Source organism: Zalophus californianus, chromosome 15 (assembly GCF_009762305.2).
Source record: "Zalophus californianus isolate mZalCal1 chromosome 15, mZalCal1.pri.v2, whole genome shotgun sequence".
NCBI classification, from domain to species: domain Eukaryota; kingdom Metazoa; phylum Chordata; class Mammalia; order Carnivora; family Otariidae; genus Zalophus; species Zalophus californianus.
Window position 1 is genome coordinate 7,462,334 of NC_045609.1, and position 27,122 is coordinate 7,489,455.

At 40.9% G+C, this 27,122-nt stretch overlaps 1 protein-coding gene and 1 long non-coding RNA gene across 11 annotated transcripts in view; both read left to right on the forward strand.

Moving 5' to 3' along the window:
- The window catches only part of LOC113921789, a 30,757-nt gene extending 25,091 nt beyond the window's left edge, over positions 1–5,666 (forward strand). For 4 of the 8 annotated variants that reach the window (XR_003519808.2, XR_003519811.2, XR_003519817.2 and 1 more), the window contains one exon: positions 4,654–5,666. This is a non-coding gene — a long non-coding RNA (uncharacterized LOC113921789). Of the gene's footprint in view, positions 1–2,071; positions 4,336–4,653 lie in introns of those variants that run through there. The other 4 variants (XR_003519810.2, XR_003519812.2, XR_003519809.2 and 1 more) reach the window with 2 other exon arrangements.
- A 5,031-nt stretch (positions 5,667–10,697) lies between these two features.
- The window catches only part of LOC113918774 (phosphatidylinositol 3,4,5-trisphosphate 3-phosphatase and dual-specificity protein phosphatase PTEN-like), a 66,902-nt gene continuing 50,477 nt past the window's right edge, over positions 10,698–27,122 (forward strand). For all 3 annotated transcript variants that reach the window (XM_027587575.2, XM_027587565.2, XM_027587583.2), the window contains exon 1: positions 10,698–11,493. In XM_027587575.2, coding sequence (XP_027443376.1) covers positions 11,415–11,493 — 79 coding nt within the window. In that variant the 5' untranslated portion in view covers positions 10,698–11,414. The remainder of the gene's footprint in view (positions 11,494–27,122) is intronic.

The following is a 27,122-nucleotide window of genomic DNA, read 5'->3' on the forward strand; positions in this document are numbered from 1 at the left end:
GCAAATTAGCAACGCATAGCATAAGTGTTTTCACATTTGATCTTTAGAACCCTAATCCCCTGGTCTAATGAATTGTCCAACTTCAGGGCAAGAGGGTGAGCATCAGTAATTGTATTGCTTACTTATCCTTGTCTTCCCCTATTCTAGACCCTATTTAGGGGCCTCAGGCAGTCTTCTTGTTCCCTTCATTCCCCTCTGTTCAAGGCTTGAAAACAGTATTAAAAGCTATCTGTAGCCAAATTTCTCTCTAATTAACTTGTTTGGGTTTTTATCAAAATGAGGTTTTCTTCCCATCTTTATTCACAGATGGAATAGCGGGAATTTTCCTAGGCTGCAATGCAGGGTCCCTCACCGAGTAGCTCCGTAATCTGGTCATATAAACCCTTGGGGCTTCAGTTCATGTGTAAAATGGGATTGGTGAACTAAGGGACTTTTGAGGTTTCTCCTAACTCTTATACTCCTGGATCCGGAAGTAGTCTGCCCCTGCCTTGAATAGTGGTTGTACTGTGATACCAGATGAGTGTTTCTTATGTTTTCTTTGGGCAGCAAGTTATTCAATAGCACAAAGAGAGTAGATTTAGGGGAGGCAGTTGATCTTGGGAGAGAGGGTACTCAGGGTAAGGTGCAACACATGAGCTACACTAGATGCCATTTATGACAGATATTCTCAAGTATTTCTGTGGCAGTGGACCCCAAACAGGCATTCAGTCTTAAATGCTAGAACTCCCTTAGTATGCTCATTTATTTAAAAATGAAATCAGGGTTGAGCTCTCTCCCTGGTTTATTTGATATTTTTCTGATAATGGGCATTCGTTGATTTTTAGACTTAATTCTATTGGGCAAGGTCACTTTTTTACCTTATGAAAACACTAAAGGATCATTGTAAAGAACCTTCAACCCATACAGAAAGAAAGATATGGAAAGAGAAATTCTCCTCCCTCTGAAGCCCTCCCTCCCCATCTTGTAGTCAGAGATAAGCAGTGTTATCTTCTCTCTTGTTTATTCTCTTGGATATTTTCCATGGATTTATGCAAACACAGATATATGTATTATCCCTTCTGTTTTATTTCACTGAATTTTGATGGATAATTTTGTGGCATGCATTAATCCTGGAGTAGAAATATGCATGTAACATGGATGAGAGAGCCAGTGAAGAAATTATAGGATTAGGGAATAAGATAGAAAACAAACAAAATAGTTGCTAATCAAATTGTCAACTGATAGCAATGATTCTTTCTTTTTTTTTTTTTTAAAGATTTATTTATTTGAGAGAGAGAGCACAAGTGGGGAAAGGGACAGAATCCCAAGCAGACTCCCCAATGAGCATGGAGCCCAACTCAGGGCTGGGTCTCAAGACCCTGAGATCACAGCCTGAGCCGAAATCAAGAGTCAGATGCTTAACAGACTAAGCCACCCAGGTGCCCTGATAGCAATGATTCTTAAATGAATGGGGGGAAATCAGAGGGGGAGATGAACCATGAAAGACTATGGGCTCCAGGAATCAAACTGAGCATTCTAGAGGGGTGGGGGGTGGGGGGATGGGTTAGCCTGGTGATGGGTATTAAAGAGGGCACGTATTGTATGGAGCACTGGGTGTTTGCACAAACAATGAATCATGGAACACTACACCAAAAACTAATGATGTACTGTATGGTGATTAACATAACATAATAAAATTATTAAAAAAATGATAGAGGGGCACCTGGGTGGCGCAGTCGTTAAGCATCTGCCTTCAGCTCAGCTCATGATCCAGCCCCGCATCGGGCTCCGTGCTCCGCGGGAAGCCTGCTTCTCCCTCTCCCACTCCCCCTGCTTGTGTTCCCTCTCTCACTGTGTCTCTTTCTGTCAAATAAATAAATAAAATCTTAAAAAAAGAATGATAGAGCTTCCAGGAAGAACGGACCATGGAAGATTGTTTTGAGAAGACATTTCTAAGGGAGTGGGCTGGGGTCATGGTAGGAGAGGACCACCAGTGGTTCCTCCATTTTTCTCCATGCTTACTACTGAGAGGTAGAGTCTCTTTCTTGTCCCGGGAATCTTGACAGCCTCCGTTACTTGCTTTGGTCAATAGAACGAGGCAAAAATGATGCTGTTCCAGTTTTGGGCCTATACCTGGCAACTTTAGTTTTTGCTCTCTTGGACGATAATCACCACGTAAAGAACACTGACAGCTGTGCTGAAGAGGAAGGCCTCATGGAGGCAGCGTGTTTCTGGAGGATGAGACCCTCTGGAGGGAGACAGGCCCAGCCTCTCGCTATTTCAGCCACTCCAGCTGAACCACTAGCCCTGTGCTCGAAGTCGTCTCGGGTCCCCCAGCCCCCGTCAAGCTGCCCCAGCCAACAAACACGAAGGAAAGATAAGCTGTCACCACTGTGACACTGTCCATAGTGCAGAATGTGAGCAAGAAAATGGTCCATGCTGTTTCAAGCTGCCACACTTTGGGGTAGTGTGTTATGCATAATAAATAATGGAAATCGATGTCTGGGAGTTGGATGTTGGCTTAAAAAAATCTAAGACACGTGGCACCGGCTTTGGGAGCAGGCATTGGGTAGAGGTTGGAGAGGTGAAGAAGAAACTCTCTTTTTTTTTAATTCACTATTTTTTTTTAAATTTCTATTTTGAAACAATTTTAGACTTACACAAAAGTTGCAAAACTGGCACAGAGTTCATGCATGTTCTTCACCCAGCTGCCCGAATAGTGATAAATTGCATAGCCAGAGAATAATGATCAAAACCAGGAAATTGACATAAACCACAGACCGTGTAGGAACTTTGCCAGTTTTTCTGGTAATGTTCTTTTCCCGTTTCAGAATCCAATCCAGGATCCTGCGTTTGCATTTAGTTGATGTATCTCCTTGGTCTGGGAAGGAGACTCTTAGTGGAGGCTCTGAGGGTCGTGAGAAAATTGTATTGCAGGCTGGAGAAGTGGTGCTGTGTAGTCGCAAAATGTTTGGCATCCCTTGTGAGCAGTAAAACACAGAAGACAGAAAATGTACCTAATGAACTTGTAGATCTGGCAAAGGGGAGTTTCAAGCTGCACGTTCAGAATATCAGTTGGCTTCTTGTAGTGAGGTGTGATGGTGTTACTAGAGAGAGAGAGAGAGAGAGAGAGATGTGTTAAAAAAGGAACTGTTCCGTTTTCAAGCAGAATGTAGAGGAAATAGGGCCTTGGAGATTCTGTGTTGTCAGCAATAGTCTCAAAGGAAGGAATGGCCTCAGGGGCCTGCCTTTCGAATGTGGCCTTGAGGTAGAAATCCAATCAAGACTATGTTGAAGCCTCTACATGTTAAGATGTTGTTTCATAGACCCTCTCATCTAGCCAAAAGGGCTCCTAAGAAGATCCTTCAGGGGATTCCAACAGCATCTCCTTTGACAAGGCCTAAAGTAGACAGAAGTTTGTTCTTGGAAGAATTATAGATGTTGCTTTGTGGGCAGAGTTGTCGAAGGCAAGAAGTAAACTCCGTTAAGACTCATAGGAAATCCACAAAATGTTGAAGACAACTGTATTGATGAAACCACTGCTAGCCTGAACTAAAGGGGAAAGAGAGAGTTCAAAATGTAAACAAACAAACAAACAAAAAACCATCGGGCCCCCAGCTTTCTGTGGACAGGACCCAGGCTGAGAGAGCTATTGGACCATAAAGGGCAGTCAGTGGCTTATGGAAAAGGAAGCCTCAAAAGTCATAGCCTGCATCCCGGAGTAGGGAGCCAGGAACAGTGGTTTGGGAAGCAGCTCCTGGGGAGAAGAACCAGCCCCTAATGGCGGGGCGGTCTGGGTTCCCAGAGTGAGGGTGACAGTGCTCAGCTGGCTTTCAGAACTGCTAGGGCTGGTGGCTGCTCTGTGCCTTCTGTCTCCCCCGCTTTGAACACAAGTGTCTGTTTTACTTAACTTATCCCTGTCTCAGCGTCGTATGTTGTGTCTATACCTCGTCTTTTCAGCTCACAGGTCTCCAGAGGAAAAGGAGCAGCATCTAAAATGCCTCCGCCACGCCTACTGTCTACCATTAGATCCTGGCCCTTAGAGCCAGTGCTACACAGAATGACAATTTGGGGGGAGGGAGTGTATTCTGCAAGTCTGTGTGTGTGGGTGTGTGGGTGTGAATTGTTGTGGCCAAAGGGTGGCTTATGATAGAGTGTTTCCCCATATGACTGCCGACAGCTCCTCTTATTCCAGACACTCCTTCCATTAGGGAGTGTGGTCTCTTTCCTGTCCCCTTGGGTCTGGGCTGGCCCTGTGACTGCCTTTGGCCAGGAGAATACAGGGAAAGTGATGTTCTGGGACTTCCAAGCCCTGGCTTTCACTAGCCTTGTAGCTTCCGCTTTCTCTTTCTTGGGATCCAGGCTGTACAGAAAGTATAAAGAAGCCCGGGCTGGCCCACGGAATGATGAGCGATCATGCTGCCCGCCATCTTGGCTGTTCCAACCCCAGCCAAACTGACAGCTAGAGGTGACCACACGTCTGACCCCAGCTGTGTCATGGGAAGGCGGAAGAGCTGCCCAGCTGTGCGCTTCCCAAATTGCAGAAGCGTGAGCAAAGAAGGGGTGGTGGTCCTCTTCAGGCACAGAGCTTATGGTGGTTTGTTAGGCAGCAATAGGTCGTTGAAGCCATTACCAAATGTCAGCGTTCTTTCGACTGCTTTAACTTCACTCCAGGGGCTGAGAAGAGATTGTAACAGCGTCAGATAAAGAAGCCAAGTTTCAAGGAGACTCAGTTCCATAAAGGCTGGACCCCATATGCCACAGTCACTGCTCTGTCCACAGAGCTTTGCACAGAACGAGCACGTGATATATGCCCAGATATATGTTGATTGGACAATTAAATGAATGAATGGAGATAAAAGATGCCACACCATGAAAAAGAAAGAAAAGATACTCTAAACAGAGTTTGTCTCATTCCCTTTTTTCTTTCAAAAAGGTGCTCTTCGTTTTCAGAAACAGTGATGCCTTGGAAGCCAGAAGGATGTTCTGAAGGGAAAAATTTGTAGGAGTGAGGCACAGGACAACCTTGACTCTCCATGTCCCTCCTACACTTAGACAAAAGAGGGCCACTCTGGGAAGCACCTGGCAAATGCCCCAACACCTGCTGGTAGATAAAAATTATCTTTTTCTATTCTTGGAAGAGCTAAAAGCAGAATATGTGTTCCATAGGACTATAGTTAGAGTTAATACCAAAAGGACCAGAGTAGAATAACCAATAGCCAGTGTTAGGTTGGAGAGTAAAACAGTCAGTGCTGATTTGTCATGTTAGGTCTTCTCTTTCCCATCACTCTCTGGTCCAAGTCACAATTTCTGAATGCAACTTGGACCCAGCATGTGCCTATTCTACTCTGTGGTTCTCCCAGGAATACCTGGCCCCATCCTCATTTCTCTGAGAGTGATAATTTCATATAGCACACCTCTCTACTGGGACGTGAAAGGAGACCCAAGTGCCGTGTGCAGTAGCTCCAGGAGAGCTTAGAGACAAGAAGGGAAAGTTCTTTTTTAGGGTATGGTTACTTGCAGTGCCTTCTGGAGAAGTACCTTCTGGAGACATGTCTTGGGCAAAACATCTTTATTTAAAAGAATAGCAATATTACTACTGAGTATTTACCCCAAAGATACAAATGTAGGAATCCGAAGGGGTACGTGCACCCCGATGTTCATAGCAGCAATGTCCATAATAGCCAAACTGTGGAAAGAACCAAGATGTCCATTGACAGATGAATGGATAAAGAAGATGTGGTATATATACACAATGGAATATTATGCAGCCATCAAAAGGAGTGAAATCTTGCCATTTTCAACGACGTGGATGGAACTGGAGGGTGTTATGCTGAGTGAAATAAGTCAATCAGAGAAAGACATGTATCATATGACTTCACCGATATGAGGAATTCTTAATCTCAGGAAACAAACTGAGGGTTGCTGGAGTGGTGGGGGGGTGGGAGGGATGGGGTGGCTGGGTGATAGACATTGGGGAGGGTATGTGCTATGGTGAGCGCTGTGAATTGTGCAAGACTGTTGAATCACAGATCTGTACTTCTGAAATAAATAATGCAACATATGTTAAGAAAAAAGAAAAAGAAGAAGATAGCAGGAGAGGAAGAATGAAGGGGAGTAAGTCGGAGGGGGAGACGAACCAGGAGAGATGATGGACCCTGAGAAGCAAACTGAGGGTTCTAGAGGGGAGGGGGTGGGGGGATGGGTTAGCCTGGTGTTGGGCATTAAAGAGGGCACGTTCTGCATGGAGCACTGGGTGTTATACGCAAACAATGAATCATGGAACACTACATCAAAAACTAATGATGTAATGTATGGTGATTAACATAACATAATAATAAAAAAATTTTTTTTAATAAAAGAATAGCAGTATTTGTAATTAGGATAAGTGAAATAAGGGGGAAAGACTTGGACCCTTGGAAGAATAGGGTGGTTTAAATTCATACCTATAATTATTATATTTTTCTATTCTGTATTGTTTAGAAAACAGTGGTTAAACAGATAAAAATAGAAAAGATTGCTTAAAAATTAAAGCCATTGATTTAGATCTCTATTTGAAAGGTCAGCGTGTGGGAGATGAGAAAGGCATTACAGTGATCAGTGTTCAAGAAAAGACATTTTAGCAGCAGAACCTACAAAGAGCACATCAACTATTTATATCACCCACATCAAGTTGCTCGTCATTTCATTTATCAAAGAAAATAAGAAAGCTATTTTCTTTGGACATTCTTTGGGTGTAGTGACAATACAGTTTTGGAATCAGCTGTTAGAAACTATAATTAAAGCTGGTTTATCATGTTTACCAATTATTCTGCATAGAATTCTGCATTATTCTGCATTAGTCTCCCTGAAGCTTTATATAATTCTGTCTTTGTTACAAGCTTCTGTTTCTCCCTAGGGCAGTCTGAATCCAGACAGGTAAAGAATTGGAGTGCCTGGAAACCAATATTTTGTAATATGTGTACAGTCGGTTGAACTTGAAAACAATATACAGATTTTAAACTTCCTGTACATTCGATAGAGTCAGCCATTTAGAGGTTTCAGCCCTACCACTTGGGTAAGGAGATCCCTTGGGTACAAGGAAGAAGGAAAACAAAAATGGAAAACAAATTTCCTTCAGGAACCTATTTAACACTGGGGAGGGGAGGAGGTTTTTTATTCAGTAATTCCTAATAACTACCTGATAGTACTGTCTGGTTGGCCAAACGTCTGTCAACATCGGTGATCTTTCGTTCACTGCTAGAGAGAAGCAGAGGGAGCTCGTGTTCAGAGAAGCAGCAAAACTCATGTCCCATTTTCTTCCCTCTGCCAATGGAAGTGCTGTGGGCCAATCTCCCGTTCCAGCCCTTTAGTGTGGGTGGTGCGCGCCCTTTCTGCTCCACAAGAACTCTGTGCCATGGGAGTGGAAAAGCATCCTGTCTCCTCATGAACCCATTTCCTTCCCAGGAAGTGGATTTCAGAATAGGGTAGGCTCTGTTGGGGAGGGGGGGGGCGGGGAGAGTAGGGCAGTGCTAATAGCAAGGACTCTGGAGACAAGATCAGCAACCTGAGAAACAAAGGTGGGGACGTTTTACCCCTCCCCAATCTACCTCCCTTCATTTAACTTCCTCTTCATTTACCCTTTCCCCACCAAGCAATACTTGCTACTCAATGGAACACCGCTCAGTTTCTTACCATGAAGTCCAGTGGAACACCTACAAATCAGGGACTCCTTATCATTGGTTTTTTAAAACTAAAGAAATCTCAGGCTTGCCCTAGGCTGTGTGGATAGGATTTTCAATTTTGGAAACCAAATGGAGGCCTTTCTCCTACTCTTTCCAGATTGTCCCCCCCACCTCATTTCATTTTCCACTTGTGGCCTCTACCTCCCACAGGCTGACCAGGACCATGCACAAAAACAGCCTCCAATGAATAGCAACACTGAAGATTCAGCAGGTTGCTAACTCCTGCAGGCCTATCTTAAAAAGGATGTTGTATACAAATGCAAAGTGTTATGGAGCCTGGGAGATTTCTAAGAACACTGTAAATATCCCTGGTTTAATTAGTAGTGGTGGAATTAGGTAATGGCCTGTGGCTTCTAAGCAAGCCCTCTTGGGGTTTCTAGTCTTCAAGGGGCTGCCTGCAACCATGATGTGCCCATACACTGTCTTCTTTTTCAGACACCGAATAAATCCTTTTAGACCTTCCTAGGCACCTACTCACAATTACTGCAATACACAGGCAAATTGATCCCATTCTCCCAGATCTAAAAAAAAAAAAGAAAGAAAGAAAAAGAAAAGAAAGAAAGAAAAGAAAAAGAAAAAATGAATCAGTGCCTCAGCCCAGGTCTCAACTCGGATTCTTTGGACTCCAATTGTCTCCTTGAGTTCTACTTTCCAGGGGGAAAGAAAAAGAAGAAATTCCTAGATTGGTGTTGATGGTGCTCATTCTCTTCAAGCAGAAAGTGGACAACTCGCTTTGCAGCTGATCAATGTCAGGGTAAATGCGCTCCAGTTCTCATAATTTCTGAACCAGCTCTCTCACAGGGATAGGTCAACCAATCGGGGCTGTTAGCCGACTTGACAGGTTTGCTCTGGGCTGATGGCCATTCACTAGGTTCTCCGACCCGGTAAGTCGCTTGGCTGAGTCTACAGTAGGTGGGGCGCGCTCACCAGCTCAGGGGTAGTGCCTGGAAGTTTGTTGCAACACTGGTGGATTCAAGCAGCGGACTGCTGCTGCAGGAGATACCCTTTTGCCCCGGGTGTACAGAACCAGAAAGGTTCGCCCCAAGGGGCAGGGCACTAGCGAGGGAGATGCCAGACCCCCGGGGCCCTTTTCCTTCTCCCACGGTTGGGAACGCGCACTGTTGGCCGAGCCGGAGCTCCAAGTCTCACGTCTTGGCCGTTTCGCTGGCTCGGTAGGTAGCACGCGAATGGGTAGGAGCCGCTTGGGAGCTCTCCCTCCGAGGTCCGCAAGAAGCCGCCGCCGCGGCCAGCGGTGCCGGGAGGCGGGGGCACGTGCTTGAATGTGGGTGCTTGTGTAACCGGCTCCCCAGGCGCCAGCACCGACAGCGCTCGGGCCGGAGGCTCGTCGGAGCCTGTTTTTCCGCCGCGACCCGGAGGCTCGGGGTCCCGTTGCCGGCACACGGCAGCGGCACCCCGGGCGGAGGACGCGAAGCACTTGCCTCCCGAGCCATCATAGGGGAGTGGGAATTTGGAAAGTTCCCCAACTAGGAACACACGTGACCTCCTCCTGAAAGTAGTTCCGACTGTGGCCCGCGTATCCCTCCACCGCCTTTTGAACCCTCCTCGGTCTCCCCGGCCCCGCCCCCTCGCAGGGGCTGCCGCTTCCTACCGTCCCGTATTTCACAGTCGGGCCCGGGCAGCGCCGGCCGCCGGCGTGCGCCGCCCGGCACGGGGAGCGCGAAAGCCGGCCCGCGGCGATCCACCCAGCCGGGTTTTCACAGCGGCCCGAAAAGGGGCGGGGCGAGGCAGCCTCCGAGCCCCGAGTCTGAGTCCGACGCGGTGAAGCGAGCTGGAGCCCCGAGGGGAGGGATGCTCAGCTCTCCAGGGGGAAATGCAGGGGGCTGCGGGGTGGGTCCCGTCCTCTGGGGTCCGCTTTCGGTGCGACGCAGGCAGTGGTCCTTGGGGACTTTAGACCTCCAGGGACGATGTGCTCACACGCAGCGCGCTCGGCTGCGAGCTCTCATTTTTAGGGCGAAGGAGCCGGGCTGCTGGGGAAGCGGGAGGTGGGGCGGTGAGAGGGAGCCGGATGAGGTGATACACACACGGAGACACAATAGGGGGTTGTTCTTTGTGCTAAGACTGACACCTTGAGGACACGGGCGCGGGGTGGACAGAGAGGTAGGCTTTCTTGGCAAAGGCGGCTGCAGGCGAGTCCCTGCGAACGACGGGGACATCACAGCGGTGCAAAAGGAGGACGAGGCTGCGGGCCGGGCCGGGGAAATCTGGGGGCGGAGGGGGAGGGGCGCCCTCGCGGCGGGGACCGTCCCTGCGTTTCCCTGTCCCCCGACCCGCGCGAGTCACCTGGTGCTCCCCACCTGTGCACAGGTAACCTCAGACTCGAGTCAGCGACACCGCTCAGTGCACCCCTCAGCTCTCCCCTTCGGCCCTCCTTGTCCCCGACCGGGTTTCTGGGCACAGGCCGAGACTTGGCTTGTTCTCCCCCCTTTCCACTCCCTCCGCCCCGGCCCCGCGCTGCTGCAGGAGCGGCCGCGGCAAGTGCAGCTCCTGGCGGGCGCCTCGCACAAGCCCGAGCGAGCCCCGGGCGCTCGCACTGGGCATGCTCAGTGGCGCCCGCCGGCCGGGGGCTCGGCGCTCGCCCCCGGAGCTGCCGCCCCTGCCCCGCCGCGTCCCTCCCTCCCCCGGCGCGGTCTCGCCCGCCTCCCGCCTCCCCTCGGGCTCCCAGGCGCCGAGCTCCCGGCGCGGCGCGGCGCGGCGGCGGCGGCGGCGGCGGCGGCGGCGGCGGCGGCGGCGGAGGGGGCGGGCGGGCCGGCGGGCGGTGATGTGGCGGGACTCTTTGTGCACTGCGGCAGGATACGCGCCGGGGCGCCGAGCCGCGGCTGCGCTCGGCTCTCTCCTCTCGGAAGCTGCAGCCATGATGGAAGTTTGAGAGTTGAGCCGCTGTGAGGCGAGGCCGGGCTCAGGCGAGGGAGATGAGAGACGGCGGCGGCCGCGGCCCAGAGCCCCTCTCAGCGCCCGTGAGCAGCCGCGGGGGCAGCGCCCTCGGGGAGCCGGCCGGCCGGCGGCGGCGGCAGCGGCGGCGTCTCTCGCCTCGTCCTCGTCCTCTCTTCTAACCGTGCAGCCTCTCGCTCGGCTTCTCGTGCAAGGGACGGTGGAAGCCGCGGGCCCGGGCGGGAGCCGGCTGAGGCGCGGCGGCGGCGGCGGCGGCGGCGGCGGCACCTCCCGCTCCTGGAGCGGGGGGGAGAAGCGGCGGCGGCGGCGGCGGCCGCGGCGGCTGCAGCTCCGGGGAGGGGGCCGGAGTCGCCTGTCACCATTTCCAGGGCTGGGGCCGCCGGAGAGTTGGTCTCTCCCCTCCTACTGCCTCCAACACGGCGGCGGCGGCGGCGGCACGTCCAGGGACCCGGGCCGGCTGTAAACCTCCCCTCCGCCGCCGCCGCACCCCCCCCGGCCCGGGCTCCGGAGGCCGCCGGCGGAGGCAGCGGCCGTGCCGAGGATTCTCCGTCTCCTTCCCGTCCCGCGGCCGCCGCGGCCAGGCCTCTGGCTGCTGAGGAGAAGCAGGCCCAGTCGCTGCAACCATCCAGCAGCCGCCGCAGCAGCCATTACCCGGCTGCGGTCCAGAGCCAGGCGGCGGCAGAGCGAGGGGCATCCGCTACCGCCAAGTCCAGAGCCATTTCCATCCTGCAGAAGAAGCCCCGCCACCAGCCGCTTCTGCCATCTCTCTCCTCCTTTTTCTTCAGCCACAGGCTCCCAGACATGACAGCCATCATCAAAGAGATCGTTAGCAGAAACAAAAGGAGATATCAAGAGGATGGATTCGACTTAGACTTGACCTGTATCCATTTCTGCCGCTGCCCCTCTGTGCCTTTCTGTCACTCTCTCTTAGAACGTGGGAGCTCACGGAGGCGAGAAATTGCCATAGTTTGGGTGACTGTAGCAGCCAGCCCGGCTCGAATTTCTAGATCGTGTCTATTTGGGGTCTCCCTTGAATGCATCCAACCTAGGGTGTGTTCGGCTACATGGAACTCTTGCCTGCTTGCAAGTGTCAAGGCACCGATGGGTTTCTCGGGTCTGTCGACGGGGTCTCTTCCGAAGGGCTATTGTCCGTTAATACAGAATACAGTACACTGTTGGTGGATTAGTGAGCTCGGTAATCCGGTCTGCTATATGAACAGAAAAGGAGACGCTTTGAGGTTGAGCATATTTCGATTAAATCTTGGCTTTAGGCCCTAGATCAAGGGTATAGATTAGATTAAAATGAAAATTAGTGTTGCACGTATGCATATTGCATCAGAATCTTGCAGTGATTGTTTTTAGTTTCCTGGGTTGCATTGATAGACTTTTTTTTTTAATGTGACTTGTGAACTGATTTGCATAACTTTGGAAGCAGAATCATTTTCAGCATATATGGTGTTCATTGGAGGGCAAAAGGAGGTTTGTGTATTTAAGCTAAGTTTAATTACAACTTTGAACTGCCTTTAGAAGTTTTGTAGTTTGAAATCAATAGTGTCATAGGTAATATACCTCCTAAGGCGCTCTTACTAGATCTTTGTTAAATTCGCCTTTTTTTTTCCCCCCTCCTGATGGGGTGATATAGGATAGGGCATGAAATTTGTAGCGCAGTAGCATTTTATATTCAGTGGTCTTGTCACACGTAATAGAATGGAGATTGAGTGTTTTTTGATCCCAGATGATAATGTTGTGTAGGTTCTAAGGGTATTGTGTGCCGCAAATTGTGATTGCAGAGATTAAGCTTCAGTTCTTCCTTGAAATTTAAGTGTTACTGTGATGCCGGAATTGCTGCTCACCTAATTCAAGTTGCAGGTCCTCTGACACCTTTGGGGGTCCATTAATTGTACTCTGGCTTGTGTATAATGGCAAGTGTAATATACCAGCTCATAACCAGAATGACCTGCAAGAGGGGATTACTCCAGCCTCAGATTGTGTAGGTATGTTAGCTGTTTTTCACCCAGTGTCTTAAGTTTACTGACTCAGGTGGCTGAATAAGACAGAAACCCAAGAATTGTAACAAGCATGTCGTTTTGGTTGTCCAAAAGTTAGGTCTTTGTACCTCAAAAGATAGTGGTTATTGAAAGGCATTGATCTTTGCAGTTTCAGGTATAACGAACTGGTTTTGATCAAGGATGGGGATAGAGCCCTCCTGGTTTGCAGAATGGGAAGTATCACAGACGTTCAGAGTTCCTCGTAGGCCAATGTCTAAGGCATGAAAAAACAGAATTAAGTCGTTGGTCTGAGGTGCCTGAAGTATCTTATTAAGGCTGCTATTAAGACCAAAATTTTGGTGATGTGAATTATAACGCTGGACAATTTTTAGGTAAAATTATGTAATTGCATAATAGAGTATTCTTAATAAAAATTATGTCTTAGCAAATGTCAGTGAACATTTTGCCTAAAGGTTGAGTGGTGCTAAAGTGTCCATATGTCCTGCTAAAAACTGTGGGGAAGATTTGTTTTTTGAAGAAAATGTTTTATAGCTGAAGAGGTTTTATTCCTTTGGATTATATAGCTGCACGTAAATGTGCACAACTAATTTTGCCCAAGTGTTTGTTTTGAGATGAAGGTAAAAGTTACTGAAGAAGGAGCTTTATAACACACAAAACGTAAGTTTTCTGTTAAGTTAAAGGATTAATATTTTAAAAGAATATTTAGAAGTTCTGGAGTCTGCATTAATTGCAAAACTAGTCAGGGCTGAACTTGACCTGCTTGCCTAGAAGGTAATTAATTATGGAAAAACTTCTGATTTGTAATTTATTTCAAAAGCAGTCTGCTGTTGGTGTGAACTGACATGTATAAGAGCAAATTGATTAAATGTTTCTTTGACTTTTTAAGAAAAGTCCCCATGCAGGAAAATGTCTATAATGCTGTTTGGTAGATTGCTTTTATTATTCAGACTGCGTTTATACTATTTTTACTTTACCCATTTGCTTTAAAATTTAGCAGGGTTTTAAGTTTAAAATTATTCTACCAGGTTCTTTCACGTGAGTAGTGAGATGATTGCCAGTTCTCCTTTGATTTCAGAGGTGTGCCTCCATACGTGAAATTTCTGTGACTTAAAACTTTCTCTAACACTGTGCTTTTAGTTATGGTATGCATAGAAAGCAGCATCAAATATTGTATCAAATGACTAGTAACACTTAATTTCTAGAGTTGTGGTTTTATTGAGCCAAATATTGATATAAAAAAAATCACTTAGGAAAGAGTCAGTGAAGGGTTCTTTTTTGATAGTTGCACTTCCAATAATTTTGATACACCAAAGCACTTTGGTTTACTTGGTTTCACTTTAGTGTTCTGTGTTTATTGTGGGGGGAAAATTAAAATGGCCATTGAACATTTTGTCTCTGGCAGGTTGTAGTATCTGTTTCAGCAGCTAGCCTGTGAGAAGTTAAATTCCTTTATGAAAGTAGTAATTGGAGTATTTCTGTGTGATAAGAAAGATTAAGAATGTAGTGATTTCTCAGAGGAAAATTGAGGATGATTATTTGCAAATTTTGCAATATTTGCAAAATTGAGTTCTAAAAATAATTTCTTGGTATCTTATTATTAGTCTGGAAAGTAGTGTTGACCGTGAGACTATAAAAAATTTAGTGTCTTTAGATTTCATGGAAACTTTAGGCTTTGGTTGTATTTTTATTTTTTGATAAGTTTGCATCTTTTCAAATGTTAACTGTAGGGAGTATTTTTAACTTGTAGAGGGTACAGGGACTGTTGAAGTTAATTGTATTACCTTTTAAGATTAGTGATTACTGAAATGACCATATCTTGAGAGGTGTGTGTATGTGTGTGTGTGTGTTTTGTTTTGTTTTGTTTTTAAAGACTCTGTTCAGAATTTTTATTTTACCCTGGTTCATATCTGCTAAGTTGCATTTCTTTTCTGAACAACATAACCGGGCATCCTAATTGCTGTATAACAGTTTACAAACTTCATTTTCATAAAGGTCATTCAAGAATAAAGTGCATCTGAAAGGAGAATAATTTACAGTTTATCTGACTTAATATAAGGAAAAAGGGATTTTATTGCAGTGCATTGTAAAAGTTTGCCCAGTAGTGCAGCCATCTGCGGATTTACATCGCATATCCTGCACTAAGTGAATATTAGATGAATAAACATCCTAAAATATGGTGACTTATAATCACCTTACTTTAACATTTATTTTTAGAAACTGTAGAAAGAAAGATGCATTGGTGTCCCTTTTAGAATTTTAATGACATGAGAAAGGCAGCTATCGATGTTTTAGTGTTTGTGTGGAACAGATCTGTTTTTTCCTAATAACCACTTAAATAAAACACACAAACTTCTTAATGTTAATTCTTATTTTCACATGTTCTCATTTTGAGATTTGCCCCATTTGCTGTTTGTTCGTTTGGTGGTAGCTTAATACTTTTTAATATTTTTTAAGCCACTTAAGTAATTACTTCAGTAACTTTCAATGGAGGAATACTTAATGGGAAAATCAATGCACAAAGTTTCAACGTTAATTCACTCTCAGTAAACATTTTACTTTTAAATTTTGACCTCAGCCTTTTTCAGTAAGACAAATGTTTTTATATTAAAACAGTATATGTGAAATGGAGTTTGTAGAGAGAAATTTAGACGTGTGCATGCATGTGATAGTTTTTCACTTACTTGAAGTGTTTGGCCTTGGTCGTGGTCCAAGGACTTAGCTCCCAGAAGCTGTGTTATTAATGATTGTATGAAACATTTATTTGATACCATATTTTTTTTTCCTGTAGAGACCATGAGTTCTGAAGTTTTATTTTTATTTTGAGGAGCCCTCGCTCTTCCACACCTTTTTTTGTTAGATAAACTTTGATTTTAAGTGAAGTCAGTATTGGAGAATTCTTTTGTGACCTGAATTCATTAAGAAAATGTGTTAGAATTTGTTCTGAGGATAGTGACTTAAGACCTTTGTACCAACTTCTGAGGTAGGGGTCAGTAATGATTTCAGTAAATATTCAGTTCTGTTTTACAGTTGCTTTCTGTCTGGTAGCTTTGAAATTCATGCATTTGCTATCAGAGGTGTCAGTTATGTTGAGGTTAGACTGCATAACCTGAAGTTGGTAAGGATTTGCTGAGTGAAATGATATCCTTAATTGTTTTATAAAGGCCACTTACTGCCACATGCATTCTTTGCTAGGTGGTCAAAAGTGTTCTGGTCTGTCAGTAGTGATTGTCTTTCTAAGCATTGGATAAATTCACCTACTAATGTAAAATACTTCCATTTGTCAGGAAAGGTGACTCTTCACCTATCTTCTAAGTTTTTGAATTTTTTTATTGGTTACAGAAAAGGTATTAGCAATTTGGTTCTTTTAAGGTAATTTGCACTGAAATAAAGCCTTTTGGAAAAATACTAATATAAGAAGAATAAACATTATTTAGGTGTGAATTAATTTAGAGGGGAAGTTTTAGTTCAGTTCAGTGTAGTTAAGGCATATTCTGTTCATTTGCAGCAGTTTGCATTAAGAGGCAGGTGGACATCTTCAGGGTATTAGGTATACACTTGGTTGTACTGAGAATATTGAGAGATGGATACTGTGGCTGCACCTGACAACAAAAGAATATTCTTACCCTGTACGTAGTGTGGACAAGAAGACCGTTGACGTATTATATTTTAGGTGGTTATGCACTTTAATTGTCATCCATAGTCGTCACTTCAGATGTGGACAGTGAATCTAACATAGTGTGTGAATATTCTGTGTATATGTGTAAATAAGTGCAAAGTTAGCAAACTGTCATAATTCTTTTTTTTAAGATTTTATTTATTTATTTGACGGAGAGATAGCAAGAGCAGGAACACAAGCAGGGGGAGTGGGAGAGGGAGAAGCAGGCTTCCTGATGAGCAGGGAGCCCGATGCGGGGCTTGATCCCAGGACCCCGGGATCATGACCTGAGCCAAAGGCAGACGCTTAATGACTGAGCCCCCCAGGTGCCCGAACTATCATAGTATTTCTGAAAAATGAGGTTACCTTGGTGGATATTATTTTATCATTTTCACATAAGTTTAAATTTATTTTAAATGACATTAAAGTGTTGAGTAGTGATTTTATCTACACACTATGTGTACCTTGTTTCATTGTAGATGTTAGGGTCGCCGTGTAGGTTCTGGAGCCAGACATGCCTGTGGTGGAATCCTGGCCCTCCCACTTAGCAGCTGGGTGACTTTGAGTAGGTTACTTACTCTTTCTCAAGCTGTTTCATCTGTAAAATTTATCTTAAAGAATAAATGAGTTAATAGGAGTAATTCGCTTAGCATGCTACCTGCCACAATGTAAATACTTACATGGTAACTGCTGCTCTTAAAAATTGTAATTTCAGATTACCCATGTATGAGAAATTATTTGTATTTTCGTTTATGGGAGGAGCAGTGATTGTAACTGAAGTTCCTCAGTTTTGGACATACTAGAATTTTAATTAGTTCAAACTATGAGTATTTTTTGAAATAGAGATATTTCTTTAGGAGCTCTGAGTATAACATGTCTGTGATTTCATTGTTTCATCACAAATGGAATATAAAGGTCTGCTCACTCATACTATTGACCAATGAAAAATTAATCATGCTAATCAAAAAGTGTTTGCTTTAAGATATTGAAGTAAGATGAAAACTTCCTATTATTATTGCATAATTAAGTAGATGTTTTAAAGTAAAAATTTGTTATAATAAATTTTCTTTAGTGTTAGTGATAGGTCAACTTAAATATCACATATTTTATTCACAAAGAGTAATTTTCTCAAAGTAAACTTCTAACGTGTGATACAAAAGGTATGTCACTGTTTATCCATAAAGGTGTGTAAGTGTATCTTTTTAAGTTCATTTTTGGGAGAGATATGCAACTTTGAGTGCCAAGTTACACTTACTACAATTTACACTTAATGTAATCTGACAATGCATTCATATAATACAGGAATTTTAATTTGGTGGTAAACCTTTGTATTGCATCCCATTTTCAGATTTGATCGAGTCTCAATATAATTTTAGGCCTTGGAAATGGGAAGAAAACTAAAGGATTCTTTTTTTCTTCATTCATTCTTGCCAGGTATGGAGAAGGATGGAATAAGCTTAAGGCTTACCTGGTAAAGGCTGTTTTGTGTGCATAGGGATGGTTCTTTTTTTTCCTTTGCCTTTGCTGGCCTCGCAGCTGTCTCCCAGTACTGTCAGTAGTGAAGCTCTTGATTTCCAGTGAGTTTTTTTTTGCTTATTTGTTTCTCATTGCAGGATGAATGGTGCTCTGTCTCATTATATATGTGGCTATCGGGTGATGTGATTTTTAGGTATTTTGTTATGTGTTGTATAAACTAGCTGTATTTTTGGTCTAAGTCTCCGTTGTAGAATTGAACATTTTGACATCTTCTGGGACAATTGAGTGGTCTAAAACTCTCTTTCCTACCACTTGCCATCTGTGTGCTACCCAAAACTTAGTTGATTTAATATTATTAAGACTCTTCAGAATAGTTTTAAATTTTATTTCCTTTGATTTTTGTAGATTTTTCAAACTAAAATACCAGGTTTTCTTCTTTATTAGTAGTCGCAAGGATTGTATTCTGCCAATTTTGTATGTTTAATATTTTTGACCTTTAAAGAAGAGTATCTAATTGCTTAAGGTGTTATGAAATGCATTGTAATTTGAATCACATATTCTTTAAATCAGACATATTCTTGAAGTGATTTATAAATAGAGCATACATGGTCAAAGTTGCAAACAACTCTGCTTTAAAATGTATGCAATCTTTTTTCTATTTAAAATTCCTTTGCTCTCACGAATTAGTGAGACTTCTTTTTGAGTATTCTAGTCATTCTGAACTGATTGGAGATAAATAGAGCTGAAAACTTTTTTCTACTTTTAAAATGAAGTTTGGGGGATGTTAAGTAAGCTTGATTTTTAGGTACTTATTTTTAAAATGTGTACTTATGAATTACTTTATTCTGAGTCTCTTAGAGATCAAATGGAATGCTTTTTCTGTTGTATTTTTTCAAAATGTGAAAACTGTTTTGCCAGGCTTTATTTAGCCATGATGTAAAATTTATTTAACATTCTCAATCATTCATGAAATATGAAATAAGAGAAAAATGAGGACTTGAGTCAGAAGGTTTTTTTTTTCCTGTTTAATTAATGTAGTGGAGTTAGCTGGCATATATCCTAACTGTCTTATATTTGTTTAGTGTGTGTTTTTTTGTTTTTTGTTTTTTTAACAAAGCCTTTTCTTAATCTTTAGCTCACTTGGTTTTGCGTAGAAGAAAAAAAGCCTAAAAAATAGAGCAAGTACTACCGTCTGTCCCTTTTTTTTTCTTTTTCTTTTGTGGTATAGGAATCATAGCTCCAGTAAGAATCAGTAACTTGTTAAGAGATTGAGTCCAAAGAAGGATGTAGGGTTTTTAGGCACTTGGTGTAGTATTTTCCCCATTATATCAGTGGTTCTCAAACTTTAAAGGGCGTCAGAATAATCTGGAGGACTTGTTAAACCATAGATCACATATCCCACCCTGAGAATTTGTGATTCATTAGGTCTGGGTTGGGGCATGAGAATTTGCATTTGTAACAAGTTCCCAAGTGATGCTGATACTGGTGATCTAGGGATCACACTTTGTGAACCACTGTATTATGTTATCTTCAGTCAAACAAATCCTTAATGTGTTATTTCCTTTAGATTAATAGAATTTATATATACATTATCTCATTTGCTCTGTAAACCCTAAATAACTCAATATGGCAAATATTATTCTGATTATGTAGATGAGGCAGTAAGTGTAGAAAAGCAGCATGGTGGGGTAGACAGAGCATGGACTTGGGAATCACTTAGTTAAAGTCTAGCTTAACTCCTTGCTCAGCCACATATCAGTTGTATAATAAAAGATACACTGCTTAACGTTAGTGAACCCTTTTTTCCACATCTCTAACATGTTGGTAGAAATCCTCATAGGGTAGTGTGTAGGTTTGTTAGAAGTGTAGGTGAGGTGTCTTCTGAATATTGGTTGCCAACTGGGAGTGACCTCCTCCCACCTTGTCTGGGCATTTGGCAGTGTCTGGAGACGTTTTTGGTGGTCACAGCGGGGAGATCAGTGTGGGAGGGATGCTCAGGGTTGCTGCTCCGCGTCCTACAGTGTACAGGACAGTCCCTCCCACAACAAAGAATTATCTGGCCCAAATTGCCAAGAATGTGAGGTTGAGAAACTCTATTATTTTTTTTTAAAGATTTTATTTGTCAGAGAGAGAGCACAAGCAGGGGGGATTGGCAGGCAGAGGGAGAAGCAGACTCCCCGCTGAGCAAGGAGCCTGATGTGTGGGACTCGAGACCAGGACCCCGGGATCATGACCTGAGCCGAAGGCAGACACTTAACCGACTGAGCCACCCAGGCGCCCCGAGAAACTCTTCTTAACGGTATAAAGTGTCTGGTACATAGTAATAAGAGAAGTGTAATATTTGATACAAGTCAGTACCTTTGCCTCTAGGCTGTGGTATTTAAGAAGGTCAGTTTGCTAATACATGATGGAGCGAGGCTTTTAACATCTAGGTTTTCTGACTGCTGCTAGGCCAACATTCTTTATAGTAGGAAGTTTGTCCACAAAAGATATCACTGGTAACCAAAACGGCTTATGTGTTATTTGGCTGGTTGTGAAAGTGTTGCTTTGAACTTCTTTTAGAAAAGGCTAAAGATGTTTTCAGTAAGTGTGTAAGTGTAAAGCACCTTCAGAGGTATTTAGAAGGATGTTACTTAGAACTGCTCTAACAGGATGGATATGCTTTATTAAAAAAACAACTTTTTTTCATTTTTATATTGGTAATAGTTTTTAAAGTAATCTTTAGCTTGTTTCCTTTAATTATTTAGTTGTTGAGTTGTTGAGAGATACTTTGCCCTCAGTGTACTTGTTTTTTGTTGTTTAATGCATTTTTTTAGTCTTACACTTTATTCTAAAGCTGCTTTGTTATACTCAGATCTGGTGGAGTTAAATGTGTTGATGTAAAATGGCAAATTTCTGACAAGTTATAAAAAACTTCTATCTTTCCAGATAAAGTAGGGCTGACTCTAAGGTTCTCTGATGCATGTGTTACATTCTTTTCTAGATCCTAACTTTGCTGAGTCAGCTTGTTGAATTGAAGTGCTTTATTTATCTAATTTCAAAACTTGCATTAATGTGAAGTTTTAAAAAAAATTTAGGACGGAGCTTTAGATTAGTTCAGATATGAGAAAATGTCAGGGGAGTAGCTTAGTGGATTCTGAATTTTGTTTTGTTTTTAGGGCAAACGTAATTACGAAAGTGTTCTAGGAATAGATTGTTTGCTGTGATTTTTTTTTTTTCTGTTTGCTTGATTTTACAATTTACTTTGCCTCTCACTTTGCACAAGCAGAATAAAATGTCAGGCCTATCTTAAAAATTCTTATGAAATTTAAGTTTTAACTCCATGTTATGATTTCTTTTTGAAATTATAGGAGATATCCAGAGATACTGATAAATATTTTAAAACTAGGACTGCTAATTATATGATAGCTTCAAATTTGTTAAGGAAAACAGATGGCATTTATTGCTGTAATTTAATTGAGTAAGGCTTGTGGTATTTATTTCAGTATGTGAATAATAGACTTCATTTGCTTGCTATACTTAAGAAAATTTCTTTTAAAAAATTTGTTTTATACAAATACAACCAAAGAGAATTTTTAAAAAGTGCCTATTCTACTTTTCTGAAACTTCATATTTCCTACTAGCTTCTAGTTTTGTCCCTGTGCATCTAGTTTAAAATGTAGTTCATCGTAGTGAACGTAAAAGGTGTTTGTGCGTTTTTAAACAGTTTCCAGAACCCCTCATAATTGCCTTAGTTATTTTAAATGGTGAAGTATCAGAAATAGTTGTTTCCTTGTAGTTACACATTAAACTTGTTTCCAGTATTTGGCTAATATTTTTTTCTGTTACTTTCTGATTTTTCTTTAGAGTGGATTTAAGATGACCTAAGTAATTAGGAAAGATTTTCATGATTTTGATTCACAAAATCATAATTTGTTACACATAAAAAAAAGCTGAAGTGTTGGACCCTTGAAACTTTTTCCCCCTTAGTTATTTCTAGGGAAGCTATTACATATTTAAAATTTAAGCATATTTGCTTATTTGAGTAAGACAATAACATTTAAACACTTCGGATCTGTCAAATTTCCTTTTCCTATTGTAGGAATATTAAATTGTATTGCAGTTAAAGTGGATATAGAAGTGATTTGAATAAACCTTCACATCATTTTATATCAAAGTGGATATAACCCTATCACTTTCCTGTCTTTAATCAGGATATGGCTTGTCATGATGATAACAAGGAGCATTTTTTGCCTGGAGCATATTTTGAATGATACAGTTTATATTTGCATAGTTGCCTTGGTAATTGGTGATATTTATTGATGAAGGTTTGCTGTGCATTTCACTTATAATCAAAAATTGTATTTGTTAGTGTCAGATTTTAAAGTGTCAGATATTAAAATAGGTAATTTTAACCTCATTAGCTAAATGTCTTTCTTAGCAAATGTATTAATTCATGTACTTAAAACAAAAATATTGAGGACGAAACAAACTCTTGTCTTTTTTAAACAAAATTACTTGTTAGAGTAACATTTTTCTAAATGAGATAAAAATGTTTCAATACTTAAACATAAGGAAATTTTGATCTAGGTATGATATATACTTAGTTGGTGCTAATGAAAACAAAGTAATGGTAAAAATTCTTTGTGAATGTACGCATGTATGTTTTTTGAAAACTGAAGAAGCCAGTCTGACATCTGGATAGTTTTCATGGACTAGTTGTCAGAAATTTATGTAAAATAAATATCAGTATACCGAAAGTATGATGCAGTTTTGCATATCTAGTTTCTGTTCATCCTGATCAGGATTATAGGTAATACTGTAAAATACACTCAGGTGCTGGTTATTAAGGCTATTTGGATTCTTTTTAATACTGAAAAGGTCACACAGATTGTGATTATTGTGCAGTGTCCAAGAACTAAGGCTTGCCATCTGTTACTCAACTATAGGAAGAAGTTAAGATAATCTAGTGATATGAGTGGTTTTGACATTTCTGTTTTTTGGAATCATCTGTGATAGTCTTTAAAGACTAATATCAAGTTTTAAGCTTTTGCAATAATAAAACTTAGTGGTTATGCCAGTGTTTATATTTTTTTTCTAAAATGCAAAGTTACTGGTTGAGGACTAAAGCTTATGTAATGGAAGTCTGGCTTTTAGTCATTTAGTTTTACAAAATTATTTGGATATTTAAGTGGAAACATCATGTTTTAACTTGAGATATTAAGTTATATGAGATTTTGGTATTTTTAAACTGTAATCTTCCTAACAGTTGGCGTATAGAAATTCATTATTACGGAACTTCATCAGGGAACTGATTTAATATGTATTCCTTAACTATTTGCTTTAAATACTTTTCAGGTCCTCTGCTTTCCTGTACAACTCAATTCTTGTCTTTCTGCTAGTAAATGAGTTTCCCCATTTGAAATTTTGCTTTTTCATTTTAAGCCACTATATATAGGTTGTTTCTGTAACCATAATTCTTTTTCACCCCTCAAAGGACTGGGTGTTGCCAGGTTGCATAGATGTCTTTAAAATTGCATGTTGGACTTAATAGGGTCTGAGTAGTTTTAATCTACTTTGTTTTATTTATTATATTGACTTTTTTATTGAGAAGTTTGTTACCATGCCAAATGATTAATATGATCAGGCATAATATTTCAGTTTAGATAGGATTTTGAATTTATGTTCTCACATCTGACTTTGTGTTTAGGGCCTCTATTTTTTGTGTAAGAAACGTCTTACCAATTTCAAATTCATGTCTGATGAAAGTAGATTGTTTTACTAGCATCACTTTATAGAATTTGTTCAGGTCTGAGCTCTAGACCATGAAAAGAATGGTGCCTTTTTGGATAGACAGATAATGTGTACATAAATTCTCTCTCTTACATTAAGTGAGGCAGCACATATGTAGGTGAGATTTTTATCCAAATACTGAAAGTCTTTACCTGTTTTGTTTACCTATTAGTTTTTAAAGGGTGTGAGGTGTTCAGAGCTCCTTTCCCTTGTTTTCATTTCTGTCCCTCCCATCTAACTGTTGGTATTTTTGTTTTTCTATATGTTGAACTTTTATGTTTTTAAAAAGTTTGTTTATTGGTTGACAGAGTTGACTCCTTAGTTTTATCTTTCATGTTTCAGCTTAATTATTTTCCAAGATTTTAGTGTGTTCTCCTTTGCATACGAAGATTCCACAACTAATTGTGATCAGTAATTGTGCTTTTTTTCCCCAGTTGTGATAATTGGATTTATACTAAAATGATATTGCTTCAGGAACAAGCATTTATGGGTAGCTGACTAAAATTAAGAGTATTACCTTTTCAAACCAAGCAATGTAGACTTGCTCTCATATTTTTTAGTATGTTTAAAAATTGCATATTATTAAGATTTAAAATATGAGTTTTGACTAGTATTTTAGTATATGTAATTTCAGGTTTTTTTTTTGATAATCCACTTATTCAAGTGATTATAAAGTTGATATAATGATAAAAATGCCCTCAGTGGGAATATGAATCATATTTTTCAGTATTAGAACAAGGCAATTATAATAAAAATCAGTAATATGATTCTTAACTAATGTAGTAATGAATGCCAATATGTGTGCCTTCATATTTTAAAATAGACCTGTATTTCAAGTTTATATTATTCTTATCCAGGATTAAAATACAGCAGTTAGGCAAAACTATTTTTGCCATTTGGGGAAAAAAAAAGTCATTTCTAAAAGATTTCCTGGCTTAGATAAAGAGGCCTGGTTTTATTATATTAAAGCCAAATATAAAATGAGGCAGTCTAGCACACACTCGTTTGGAGCTTTCTTCCATTAAAATGGTTCAAATTAGCAGTGCTTTCATTGAAAAGTAAATTTGATTGTTAGAAGTAAATTTAAAAATTTTACAGTTTTAGCTTAATTAGTAGGAAAATGAAAACCCACTTGCTGGAGACACATTTTGTATTAGAACTTTTTTTTCTTAGTACCTGGTGTGTGTAGTGGTTTTCGAATATTAGGAAATTAGTACATGGCTGCATCTAAATTTTGATCAATACAGTTGGAAATGTTGGAATCTGTTATTTATTTATTTTTTTGAATGCAGTTTACTAATACTGAGTGAATTTGCACTAAATACTGCTAGCCCTTTGTTCTCAAACTATTGATACATCGCTTGTCATCCTTTCTGTCTTACCTGTTTGAATGTCTTTTTGTCTATAAAAATAGTGGCCTTACGGAGCAGTCCAAACCTGGTGTTTTAGATAGTTATCTCTGGTAAAATCGATGATTAAAAAGCTTGGCTTTTATAATGGAATGAACTACAGAAGTAACATAAACCTAACACTGAATAGAAAGATTAGAGCATAAAAGATACACTCTTATGTACTTTATAGTGATGCTGGATCAATGTTACAATTTTAACTTTCCTTATTTTTCATATACTTTATTATGATTTTGCTGTAGAAAATTAGAGTTAGCATTTGGCTTAGTTCAGGTATACAATGCTGACAAGTACGTCTAATGCATGTTGAACTGACGATCTTTCTGAAAGTTGTTTTGTAAGTTAAGCCATATTTTATTTGATTTGTCGTTGGTGGTGAGTCTGAGATGTTTGTTAGTGGGAGCAGAACCATGGGGGTGGGGTGGGGTGTGCGTGTGTGTATTTTAACAGCAGCAGAGTTCTGAAACAGGAAATCAGCCTTATCGTATTCATCCAGAGACCTAGGAAGAAGGTAATTGTTTCTTATGCTCGTTAAAACCAGTTAGTTGGGCAACTTAAATTTTTAGAGGTTCACAGATGTAGGTTTGAACAGTTGTAGATACATTATTTCATAACAGCTCTGAAGAAAAATCGATTAAATTTGTTGAGGGGAATAATCCTTCAGCTCTTCCACACAAAAAATTGTACTTTGGATTTTAGAGGATTGCTAGCATTATCAGTGACTTGATAAGATATTTTTCTGTGGTTCTCATTTGCTTACATTTAAATAAAGTTCAGAGGGCCTTGATTGTTGCTTTAAAAAGTATTTGTTTAAAACTGTGTAATCTTCAGTTTAAACAAAGGAAAAGTTAATTCTATGTCAGGTGTTTGTCATTGGAAATTATCTTTCTTTGTTAATGTACATATGCTCATAATTACATACTTAGATATTTGTTCACAATTTAATTTTTATCTGTCAGTGGATACTTGTCATTTTTTAAAGCTATATAGTTAACATTTCTTTGGGCTAAATATCATGCATTGCTTACTGTACTGTGTTAGGATTATTTCCATTTCTTTCCTTTATAAGCAGTGCTATTGTGGATATCTTTGTCTAGTTTACTTTGTTTTCTTAGAGTACATTGTTAGAGTGGGGTTTCTAGAATAAAAGGTAAAACAATTTCATAGCTCTTTGTTACAGATTGCGGATTTCTTGCCAAATGAACCAATTTATGCTATTGCTACTAAGTAGAAGAATTGCTAGCAATTCTTGATGTTACCTTTGAAGAATGTGATATTTTCCTTTAGAAAGTGAGATGTAAGGGCGCCTGGCTGGCTCAGTTGGTAGAGCATGGGACCCTTAAACTCAGGGTTATGAGTTCAAGTCCCACGCTGGGCATGGAGCCTAGTTAAAACAAACAAACAAAACAACAACAAAAAGAAGAACTCTAGAAAGTGAGATCTAAACTTCATTTCAGAGCAGAAATATGTGTAAACTTTTCTGTCAAGGCAAGTTGGTATAATGTAACAATTTGAGAGAAAGATGTGAGGTCCTGATTGTTTGGAGGAGTAGAAGGCTCCAGTAGAGCTCATAAATTACTTGGCAGTCAGTTTTCCTTTCTGGTTTGGCACTATGGGCAGTTAATTTAGAAGTGTTAAAAGGAACCTAAAATTTATGCTAAAGTGAGTTTAAGTGAATATATTGGAATTCTTTTCTTTTATAATTTGTGTATAAAAACATCATATTGAGTTGCCTTGTAATGAGACATTTAAACTAAAATTAAATAACAAGACATTTCTAGCCCATGCAACCTCAAATCATAACAACTTCTTACAATTTTAATAGCTCTTTGCAGTTTATAGATTTAAAGATATGTCCAGATACCTCATTTGATCCTTGAAACAACTAGTAAAGAAGTTACAACAGGTGTCAGGATCATTATTTTGCAGAAAACAAAAATATTTGAGGCCCAGAGATTTAGTAACTTACCTGCAGTCATAGGCTTTTAAGTTGCAAAGCTGAGAATGGAACTTTGGTCTTCTATATATTAGATGACATTATGCATTAAATATTTTAGTGCAGGGCTTGGCACCTAGGAAAATATTTAAATATTCCTGGGTCCTGTGCTGTTTCTAATCACTATACTTTATTCTTAAAAAAATCCCCAGTTTTTGGAGCATTCTTTCTTTTAATATTTCTGTAGTTCAA